Source organism: Engraulis encrasicolus, chromosome 14 (genome assembly GCF_034702125.1).
Source record: "Engraulis encrasicolus isolate BLACKSEA-1 chromosome 14, IST_EnEncr_1.0, whole genome shotgun sequence".
NCBI lineage: Eukaryota > Metazoa > Chordata > Actinopteri > Clupeiformes > Engraulidae > Engraulis > Engraulis encrasicolus.
This window is the reverse complement of record NC_085870.1, coordinates 35,828,833-35,840,187: the sequence shown is the minus strand read 5'-3', so window position 1 is coordinate 35,840,187 and position 11,355 is coordinate 35,828,833. Positions and strand designations below refer to the sequence as shown.

Here is an 11,355-nt window from a genome sequence, read left to right as displayed (position 1 = left end):
ATTTCCTGTGGAACTTTTATGATGCAAATCAACTTGGAAAGACATTTCACCACAAATGATGTTAGCAGCTTAATTGAAAAATATTCAAAAACACGAGTTCAAAACAGTCTCCAGTACAACCATCCCTTGTGGAAAGATCATCAATATCATAATGAAGCTTTGGCTGGCTCTATTTGTTGCATGAAATACATGATATTTGCTTTCAAAAGAAAAGTAGGAATGTTGATGTGAAGCCAACAAAACTGCCATTTTGAGGTTATGTATGAAAATAAACTCAAAGATATCTTTCCATTATGTATCAAAAGCATCCACAGAACTCTCATTTCAAAATAGGAAAATAATGCATTTGGAAAACAATAGGAAGCTTGGAATAAACTTCGGAAATGAGTAAAATGCAGTGCATAGGAGACTTGTCAACTTGATTGGGTGTGTGTTTTTGATCTGTAATTTGTAAGACATTAAAATCCACATGTACCATCTTTATTTTCTTTCCATTACTTTCATATGCTATGCATTATTGCCATACACTTTGGTATCTTACTATCGTTTCCTTTTTCCCTTTTATGAGCCAACTAGTTATTACTAGTTAGTAATCATAACTTGAATTATTCTGAGCCTGGCAATTTCCACAGTTAACTTAAAAGGTCTTAAACAATGTCTTCTCTTATTACTTTGGGATGTCTTGCTCCTAGGTGTGTTACTTTGAGTTAAGGCAGTAACACAATAGCAGTTGGGTGTAATTTTGTTCACCAACATCCAACGATTACAGTACAGCGACCTACTATGCAGGTAGTTCAAAAACATGCTACAAAACAAAACAAAACATATTGACAAAATCCCTTCATTAATGCTAAGATGGCTTTGCCAGTAGAGTTCAAATGAAACCCGACCTCCTAGGCAGGGCGTTAATAAGAGAGGGAAAGTGAGTGTTTGTGCCGTTTGCCAGTAACTAATGGTGCGAAAGACTATCTGGGTACCTGTACCAAGTGGCGACTTCAGATGATAGAAACACAGCGATTGGTCAAAACTAAATGCTAGTAGTCTAAATTAAGAGTGACATTACTTACGACCAATCACCATTGCTTCTATCATCTGCAGTCGCCAGTTGGTACGGACCCAGATAGCGTTTTACACCGGTACTCACACGCACCAACACCGCCGGTGTTCAAGTCCCTCTAGATCAGGCATGGGCAACTTTGATGATAAGGAGGGCCACATATTTTCATCGCCACCATCAAGCGGGCCATAAGACCATGGATCTGACTGCACCTCGGAAAGTTTTAGGTGCAATTGGTTGCTCACTGACTGCTGATATTGTTTGGAAGGAATAGGAGTGTTCTCGATAGACCTACACTAAAATGGATTGATACAGGTACAGTGGATTGATTCAGTGTTTAAAAAAAATCAGGTTATTATTATTTTTTATTTATTTATGTTTTATCTATGTTTTATCGAGCCGCACAGAGTGCGGAGGCAGGCTGCATGTGGCCCCCGGGCCTCCAGTTGCCCACCCCTGCTCTAGGTACACAACAGCCCATGTCCACCAGACAGTCCTCCCCATTTTGTAGTGAAGTAGTACAGCAGGAGCCACTGCTTTTTTTTACCCTTCCATGCGCATACCATGCAACTTCCATCAGACCTTTAAGGCGTTTCTAGCTGGACCTTGCAAAGCAATCATGTTGCGGTAGGGCTGTAACAATACTGTGTCAAACCGAGAAATCAGCAAATCTCAATGTAGAGTCACAATACTGTATCGTGGTGCAAGAAGGGCAGTATCAGTCAGTGCAGTATCATGATACGCCCTTTCAAAGATGATGTGATAGTGCTTCCAAGCTTGAAATCATCATTATAATCATTTCTATTTTTTTTCCCCTAAAATGATTATTAGCCTCTTGTAACCTATTCTACCTAACTATAAATTGTCATCTTTTTCATTTACACACTTTCTTTTATAATGATGACAAATGTGAAAAAATCAATTCATTAAAAAAAAAAGATCCATTAAAAAAAAATTCGTAGGGTGCATCGACCCGTAGGTAAAAAATTGTGACATGAAAAGAATTGTGAGTTGAGTGTATCGTTACAGCGCTCTGGTGCAGTCAAGGAAACGTGGTGCAAAAATCAATGGCTCCTACTGTCAGTGTTGGGGCAGTCTAGCATTTCAGCTTTCAATATAGCATAACAGGCAATGCTGCAAGAGAGTAATGGGCCTTCACTGTTCCCCTTCCGTGTTACTGCAGAGCTGAGCCTGTTAAGGTGCTTTAGGTGCTGTTTCCACGTAGCAGGATATTTTTTATATGTGGGTATTTTTTTCTCCTGGTTAGGTGGAAACGCAACATGGGGATACAAATAAAATACTCCATTGTAACAAATTTTAAAAATCTGCTCCGAGGAAACTGAAGGCCAAAACCAATGTAACTAGGAGAAAAAAATATACAGATTTAAAAATATCCTGCTACATGGAAAAAGCTCCTTAAAATCCATGGCCTCTCATGGCCCTGGTCTAGACTTCAGTCCACACACATTTGGTGATTCAACTCTCAGGTGGGTCATCTGAAAAAGGTCAATGATTCCTCTGTAAGATTGACCCGTATGGATATCCAATGCACCCCAAGGCAGGTGTACACGAAGCCTTCAAAAGTAGGTCAATGATCACACCAATCACTTCATGTCCCCCGATGAGTCAGTCAGAGTGAGGGGTGGGGGGTGAGGATGTGGATAATGGAAGCTCAAAGTCCCGGTCTCCCATGATTACAGGCAGTCAAGTCTTTGGGAGGTGCAGTATAGGCGCAGCATATACGGGCTACATACATTACATATACCCTTGGGGACCCAGGCTCGATTCCAGCCTGGGCCATTTCCCAAACCCACCCCTCTTTCTCCCCTTAATTATTCCCTATCTCCTCTTCAATTTCTTACAAAAAGGTCCAAAAAACCTTTTTAAAAAAGACTCAAAAGTAATTAAAAGAAGAAGAAAAAAAATCAAGTCTTTGAGGATCTTGTGCAGATGAAGGGGTGGGGGTAAGGTGCACGAGGGGGACAAAGGGGGCAGTTGTCCCGGGCCTAGGGAGAGAGTGGGCCCATAATTGATTCCTCATTACATTATATGCAATGGGTTGGGGGGCCCTTTCAGACGACTTTGTCCTGGGCCTAGCCAAAGTTGTCAGCGGCCCTGCCCATACAGTATAGCGTGGTACACTGTACATGTGTGGGCATGGGCAAGGTGGTCAGTGGCAGTTCTGGCAGTTGGGGTGGCACAGCTGGTTATTCACTCGACACCGGCAGCCCCCCGAGGTGTCTCCAGAACCCTGGGGAGACAGGCAGACAGTATACAGGAAGACGTTAGCACGCTTTAGAGACATTTTTTGACCCCCAGAATCGAAACTGGTTGCAATCACACATTCATACAATAATTCACTACACTAAATTATACTCAATTTTACTAAATTATAAAATTATACTAATGCTTATGCCGTGTGCTGTATGACAGGCTGATGTATGCAGAAATATCTACAGTATGATGTAGGTAAAGAAACATAAGCGTTTGATTGTAAACTTGCATGTGTGAATGTGTGTTTTTCATGAATGCTAGTGCATTCTGCGTGTTAGTGCAACGACATTGCATCTTCACTCGTGTTATGTGTGTGTGTGTGTGTGTGTGTTTGTGTATGTACTACACATGCATGCAGTGTTTCCTCGTACCGCAGGTCCCCAGCGTGCCTGGCGTGTGACCCAGCAGATCTCGGTCTTGCACATGAGGCAGCAGATCCAGTCACAGCCGTCCTTCTTCTGCACCACCACCTGGCACTTGGGGCAGTGCATGGCCTCGCCACTATCCAGCAGGGCCTGCAGGGGGCAGCAGCATGTGCAGTGACATTAGTCATTACTGAAACCGACATTATTAATATTTAAAACGTGAAATAACCATGGCCATTTATTGGGGGGTGTGGGGTTTGAGTTAAGTTGTGGTGCGCACATCCAAGACGCAGGTGCAGGATAAAAAAAGTCAAATCTATGAACAAAAAGATGAATGTCCGCACATTGGGTGGGGCGTTAACCTTTAATCATTAGGATAGTACAGTGAGGAGTGGGAGAGGAAATGAGTGGACGGGGGAGGAACGGGAAATGACCTTGGGTTGGAATCAAACCCAGGTCGCCGCCGTGACTGTACAGTGCCACGGATGGGGCCACCATGGACATTTCATTGGTATTACAGGATATTTTTAACGGTTGAACAGGAGTGATAAGACATGACATGAACGTTAACCCCACCACCCCCCCAACATTATTTCCATAGGAAGACGTAATCTGATCATGGTGGATGCTTGTGGACTCCCATAGTCTCCCATCCTTATTGCTTTTAGCACAGGAGATGGGCTTTTCGTACCTGGAGTGTATCGGCTGTCTGCTTTGCAGCAACGTCATTGGCAGCTCGAATGCGCAGGTCGTCCTGATACTGCTTGCAGTTCATGTCTTTGTGAATGGCCTAATGGAGGAAGAACAGTAGTAAGAAAATAATTCAATGCAAACACAAGTGTTACCAAACACTACAAACTCATAAAAGGAATATAATAACAGCTAGGGGCAGCCTCGACTCAGACACTACAATCCAGTGCCACATATTCCAAATGACCTGGCTTCACTGTACTTGCCCATTTAGGGCAATTGGACAGGCACAAACTCGTCATTTGGAAAATATGGTACTGGATTGTAAGCTTTCTGAATTCCGGTTGACCAGCACTGTATCACAAAGACCCCAGGCCACTACCACCATACAACCTCACAGAGGGCAGTGAGGCTGATGACCACTGACGTATATGCTATTACTATACTGTATACTCTATTCAGTGTCAATGCTGATGAGCAGACCTTGCAGAGGAGGCAGTTGGTCTGGTTGCACAGCTGACAGTCGAACTCGTTGACGTCGTCCTCGTAGATGCACCAGCCGGGGCAGTCGGGGGTCTTGCAGTGGTAGCTGTTCTCACTACGCGACTCGGCTATACTCAGCCTCAGCTCCAGGAACTTCTGGTACTCATCCTCAGAGAGCAACTGGAACAATACACATACCCACACAATGAATATGGATAAACTCAATGAACAGTAAGGCCTGTTCTAGACACTGTAATAATTAAAATAAAAATTTAAATATTTTTTTTCACAATTAAAAAATGAACAGCATGGACAGGAGCAGCTGATCTTCTTGTTGCCATAATTTAAAAAAAAAGAAAAAAAAAGACTAGGACAGCAAGATCCTAGACATTTCCACACATGAGCAAGATGTATCCGTTATAAATATAATTGGTTATACACATATGGGCAGTGGAACAACATTTGTGCTAATTTTCTCTGACAGGAGAGAGGCTTCAAAAGAGTTGGACAAAACTTTGCAGTGTAAACATCGAAGTTCATGTCTCAGATTTTTTTAAACTTTATTTTACCAGGAAAATACACCCATTGAGATTCCAAAGAGACCAAGTGACAGCACAAGTGGCCAAGTGGCACCACAAGTTACAAAATATGTTGATAGCAACATTATGTATACTATATACGTATATAAAAACGTATATATCAATCTGTATTGAAAATAGGCTCCATAATGATTTAGTACTTCACGTGTCTGTACTGTGTGTATAAGCATCAGCTTACTTACTGAGACTATTTCTCTGTCTTGAAGCTTGTAGTCACAGGAGTAGTCGTCATTCATGTACGGACACTTCACCTCAGCGTCCATATTGTTGACGATAGTTCCTTTCAGACAGTCTCTGTTGACGAAACCAAGTCGCACAAAAAATCCCACATAAGATCAGGGCCAGCGATAGGCCTAGGCAGACTAGGCAGTCGCCTAGAGTGCCAAATGTCCTGGGGGGCACCAAGGCCCACAGAATTACAATATTAAGCTAAATGCACTAAACTTTACATTGACAATAAAAACACTAAAGCACTAAACTTTACATTGACAATACTTTTTAGTGGGCACTCAGTATATATACATGGCACTAGATCAGCTGTGCTCGATCAGATGTATGATACCATGTTTACAGATGCCAATGTTCAATTCCATGAAAAGGAAAGATTGTGCTTGCTTAGGGCACCTAATTGCCTAGAACCGGCCCTGCATAAGATATCTATAGCAGCAGCAGCATCATATTTCACAATACCGTTGTGAGAGGATTCTGTGTCCATACCTGCAGAAGCCATGAAGGCACTCTCGCAACATGGCGCCCTCTCCTGGCTCAATGGTGCAAAAACAGATTGGACACTCCAGCTCGTCCATGTTGTTTATTAGGTTATTAGCGTCTGTTTCCAGGTAAGTCAGGTAATTTCTGTCTCGCTCCTCCCTCATTACCTGTCCCAGAAAAACATTGCAACCATATTTTAAATAATTAAACAGCTAGTAATGGCTGATAGGCTTGCACACGCACACACAAACACACCCACACATATTTATACACTGATTTACAGACACACCTTGGTTGGCCTGCGTTCTTAGAACCAAAAAGAAGTCCACTCTGAGCAATATATTATCGATACATCCACAACAAACCACATTGTTCTGTGTGTGCTCCCTTTCATCAAACCAATATTCAACACATAGTCATAGTGTACATTACACCCACTGATCTGCCATGGCTATGTTGCATTTCCTCCACATTCACTCAGGGAAGTTTCCCATGACTGGCACGTGCAGTTGATGTTCAAGTTCACTTTATTTACACAGCACATAACATACAACAAAAGCTGGATAAATAAAATAAAACGAAGTCAACATGTGCAAATGAATGATGCTAAAAATGAGGCAACAACAACCAGATTTAAAGTAGAGTATTTAAAACAAAATTGAACAAAAACATACAATCAGTACAAGATAATAAAAAGATCAGAGGTGTCAAAAGTACATAAATGTAAAAGTTAAAACAAAAAAACAAGCAGTTTCCTTTCAACACAGGAAACTTACGGTATCTGTGTAACCAGAACAGTAGACCTGTGTACTGGTCTTAGTACAGCTCTGACTCTGCACTGGTTCGATCAAGTTTGTAGTGGGTCCTTGTTAGATTGTTAGTGTTTTTCAGTAACAACACAGTCTATCTCATTGCATACAATGGCGTAAATGGTGTAACAGCTATGTAATATCATTTGCTAGTGTTCCACTTACACCATGAATTTACTTTTACTTTTCACTTTTGACACATCTGATAAAAGACAAGAAAGCACAAAATCTATGGATGCATAACCAGAGGCCAGGACATCCCAGGTTCAGAAAATAAAACCCCTGCCATATATTTACTCCAGCCAATTCAATGATCCAGCTGATCCTAATGACTACACCCATTCAGCCAGGTAGTAGATGCAATATGCAATGACCTGTGCTAGGAGCAGAAGGCACAAGGAATATCTGACAGGAGGACTTTTGCTTTATCAATTCATTTAATTCACCTCTGTTTACAGGGGTGGGGAACCTATGTCTCGAGGGACATATACGGGCCTTGAGGCAGTTTTATCCAGCCCCCGATATAATTTTAATGTTATGCAGCTTCACATGAAATATAACATATTTTGTAAAGGAATCTTAGAAATTGCATTTACAATACAATTAAGTTATATGCAGGGGGCATAGAGGAGGTGGGGTCTGTTTTAGAGGTGGCTGCCTTCAATATAGGCCTAAAGTGCAGGGGAAAATCCTGGTTTGTGTTCATAGTATGGCCCTTGGAGGACTTTTACAGCCCCTGGAGGACCTATCCCCTCGAATGAAAAAGGTTCCCCACCTCTGGTGTACAACCTACCGTACTTTTCACATAATACAAACACTGACTAAATGAGAGGAAGGAGTATCAAGGCACAGGATGCGGCCCATTCTAGTTCCTCCCATCCTCTCCTTTGGCCTCTGAACTTTTGCTTCGGTGACACCCCGTCACCACGGAGAAAACAATTACGTTTTCCCACCGTCAAGCAGCATTGAGCCACTGTTTGGGGGGCTTTCCCCCATTTCAACATCCCAACTGCACATGAAAGAACGACAACTGAATTATGTTTTGGCAACATATCGAATGAAAACTTCCATCACCACTGACGTGAAGCCTCAGGTCATGAGGTGGGAGGCCAGAGGAAAGGGGCAGAGGAACTAGGACGACGTGCACCCTCTGTGTGTTGATTTACCCTGCTGTACTCCAGACTGGCCTCCTGCTCAAACTGCATCCTGAGCGCCTCCTCCTGGTCGGGCTGGTAAGTGGCAGGCACTTTGTAGCCCGCGGGCCGGTCGCCGCTGCACATCTCACAGCCGGGACGCGTGGGCTTATTCAGGTAGGTGCACTGCGGACACGTCCAACCAACCTGCTTTACCAACACACACGGCCACGGACACACACACACACACACACACACACACACACACACACACACACACACACACACACACACACACACACACACACACACACACACACACACACACACGCACACGCACACACACAGACACACGTTAAGTCAGTGGTGGTCACATGATATTATACCTCTTAAGACACCCCTTGGCTCTTAGTAGTGTAGAGTAGAGTAGAGTAGAGTATAATTTATTAATCCAGAGTAAATTAAGGTGTGATGTAGCACACAAACATAAATACAGATTACACACAAGACCTTACACACATCATTACACTTGTCTTAAGACAAATATCTCATAATCATAATGAAGGTGTTATTTTTAGTACATGTTGACATGGCCATCATACCGGTTTGGGCGGTGGAGGAGGAGGGCGGGGCTTAGCTGTGGTGGCGGCTACAGCTGGTGGACTTGTTCCTCTGGGTTCCAGAGAAATTCTCTCCATGGTTACCAAGATGTCTATGACGAACAACACAGGCAGTAAATAACATACCAGTCGTCATTTCAGATAAGACTGACCTTCTTCTCCTTGTTACAGCTACTATGCTGGGGAAAACTGAATCTGTAACAGTGTTTATTGTGCATCACATTTAGTTAAATCTTTCAGATGTATTACTTGTGCATGAAGCTGGAGTAACTTATAGTTTTCATGTGGTTTGTGTGTTTTCTTGTGGTTTGTGTGTGGAAGCACAAAATGTTGTAACACATTAATAAATAGGACTAATATTTTCCTGAGTGAGAGTCTCACTACTGCAGCCGTGGGGAACCTTTTTCATTGAGGGGCCACTTCAAATTTTATAAAGTCCTCCTCCAAGGGCCGTACAATGAACACAAACCAGGACTTCCCCCCGCACTTTAGGCCCATATTGAATAAGAAGGCCTCACAGGCTGTAAATGGCCCACGGGCAATAGGTTTCCCACCCATGCTCTACTGCCACCATTGTCTATTGTCCAATGACCACTTGTCTATGTCTCTGTGCCACAACATATTCCTATGAACTGTGTTGATTTGGCAATAAACGTCTTGTATCATGCCTCTCCTCTTGTATCTACTGTCATGCAGATATGGTTTTTATCAATACAGTAGATGGGACTTCCAGAGTGCCCCCACTTCTCACCGTCTATTCTCTCCTGCCTCTCCTCCTGTATCTGCTGCTCTCTGCTGAGGTTGGCTGCCATGGCGGACTTGATGAAGAGGAAGGCCTGGTCCCCGTCCCTGCTCACCCCGTGACCCGACAGAGTGTCCGTGTCCTTGGCCAGCCGCTTGCCAATCACCCAGATTTGAAGGGAAGGGTGGAAACCAAAGTCATTTTTCACCTGGAAGGAACATACAGGAAGGAGGTTTAATGTTTTGGACATAAGCACAAGCATACCTCGCAAGAGGAGACAAGCCTTATCTGCCTGCTCCAATGTTTTGAAATAGAGTCACAGTGTCACAGACTGATACAGTGATGATTAGATAGATACAGTATCTCTGAGTGATCTCTGTAAAAACAAAGGACAGTAGACACGAACCCTTATTTTCAGAGCCGATATCGTCATGTCCACTGTTACCAGCATTGTGATGGGAATGTACGATTCAAGCTCTCCATCCTCCACGCCTACTTTCAATCTGTGGAGCAAACACAACAATGAGGTCAGGAGTCCATATGCAAATTATGTTTATTCTTCAGACAAAACCATAATACGAATGCACCCAGAACTCAACACAAAATTGAAGAATAGGTTATGGTGAGTGAGTATCGTCCTCATACCTGATCTGTTCCTGGGGGTAGGCCTTCTTGTCCACATTGATGGATACTGGCAGAGACAGAGCAGCAAGTTTCTCGGCGCATCGCTTAGCTTCGTCTTTGTCGCCACTACTTATTGCTTCACTCAACTGTGCAGCAAGGTTTTCCGCTGAGAGAGACACAAGCAAGAATTACGATAGACTTTCAAACTTTGCCTCCTGGTCAAGATAGCACAGTACAGTAGGCCAGGGCCGCTGCCAGCTTTTGCTGGGTCCGGGAAAACGTAATGTGAAAGGGCCCCCCACCCAATGCATTCAATGCTATGAGGACCCAATTATGGGCCCCCCAATATCCCTGGGCCCGGGACAACTGACCCCTTTGTCCCCCAGGTCGGATTCCCTGCAGTAGGCTACAGGCAACTGGACATATTAAGGGTTATAGGCTCTAACGCTTACAGAGGTCTAAGGGCCTAGACTAAGACTAAGGTTTATAACTTATGAAAAGAACAGACATGGCATAGCCTCCAGTCTTGGCTACATAGGCTATCGGTTGATGTTGGTTTGGCACTTTACCTTTTGTTGTCTTACCTTCATGTAAATCATCTGAAACTTCAGACGTCGCCATTGAAGTCAGCCCTGTGATCAAGTTGAGTTGAATGAGGAGAAAAAAACAATCTCGAAAACACGTCTAGATTTATGGCTGCTAATCGTCAATGGCGCAAAGGTCCAAGTTGACTCTACACTATACAACAGAACACAACCGACTGTCTCTGACTGTCACTCGCGTAAACTGTCCCAAACCCAAACCCCTCTGCGAAGTTAGCTGGAAAGGTTCAGCTTCTCCTCAACAATAAAATCGTTCACATATCGATCAAAACACGCAATTCCGAGTACATTGCAATTCCTCCTCGTCATTCACGGGTTATGGTGCACGAACAACCAAAACAAAAAGTGAAACGAGTTGATGATCAGGAAGTAATAAGTCTTGCGTCTGGATCCTACCTCCCATATGTCTCCCATGCCAGTTAGAAATAGACCGCTTGGCTAATGGCCCAACACTGGACAAAACAAGTTAAACTGTGGTTTTATACGTTAGTAGTCTATCTTGCAACTCTCTATGAAATGTGGACGAGAATAAAGCAATGTGAAACCGCCACGAGACAGTTCTCTATGATGATACAGCAACAACAGTAGATAGACACAGTAAATTATGTTGCTGACGCGCCCCACTGTGGTGAACATGAGGAATTTC

At 43.3% G+C, this 11,355-nt stretch overlaps 1 protein-coding gene across 3 annotated transcripts; it reads right to left on the bottom strand.

Annotated features, from left to right (window-relative positions):
• rbck1 (RanBP-type and C3HC4-type zinc finger containing 1) lies at nt 1-11,291 on the bottom strand. Of its 3 annotated transcripts, none has more exons than XM_063215634.1 (12): nt 10,677-11,291; nt 10,129-10,273; nt 9,890-9,986; nt 9,493-9,691; nt 8,724-8,833; nt 8,155-8,331; nt 6,186-6,346; nt 5,651-5,762; nt 4,870-5,049; nt 4,388-4,486; nt 3,703-3,846; nt 1-3,308 (listed from the first exon to the last, which is right to left on the bottom strand). In XM_063215634.1, exons 1-12 carry the CDS (start codon nt 10,726-10,728, stop codon nt 3,228-3,230), a joined length of 1,557 nt encoding a protein of 518 aa, XP_063071704.1. In that variant the 5' UTR covers nt 10,729-11,291; the 3' UTR covers nt 1-3,227. The 3 variants fall into 3 exon arrangements, with proteins under 3 accessions (XP_063071704.1, XP_063071705.1, XP_063071706.1); XM_063215635.1 differs by having other exon boundaries at nt 8,155-8,328; XM_063215636.1 differs by having other exon boundaries at nt 10,692-11,291.
• Nucleotides 11,292-11,355: the final 64 nt, after the last annotated feature.

What these genes read in the sequence shown, in the direction of transcription:
- rbck1 (XM_063215634.1), bottom strand. Translation starts at nt 10,728, where the DNA reads ATGGCGACGTCTGAAGTTTCAGATGATTTACATGAAGGTAAGACAACA. An exon ending in TATCGGCTCTGAAAATAAGG is followed by an intron (nt 9,692 to 9,889) that starts GTTCGTGTCTAC and finishes TGTTCCTTCCAG; the next exon opens with GTGAAAAATGACTTTGGTTT. An exon ending in CCAGTCTGGAGTACAGCAGG is followed by an intron (nt 6,347 to 8,154) that starts GTAAATCAACAC and finishes TTTCTGGGACAG; the next exon opens with GTAATGAGGGAGGAGCGAGA.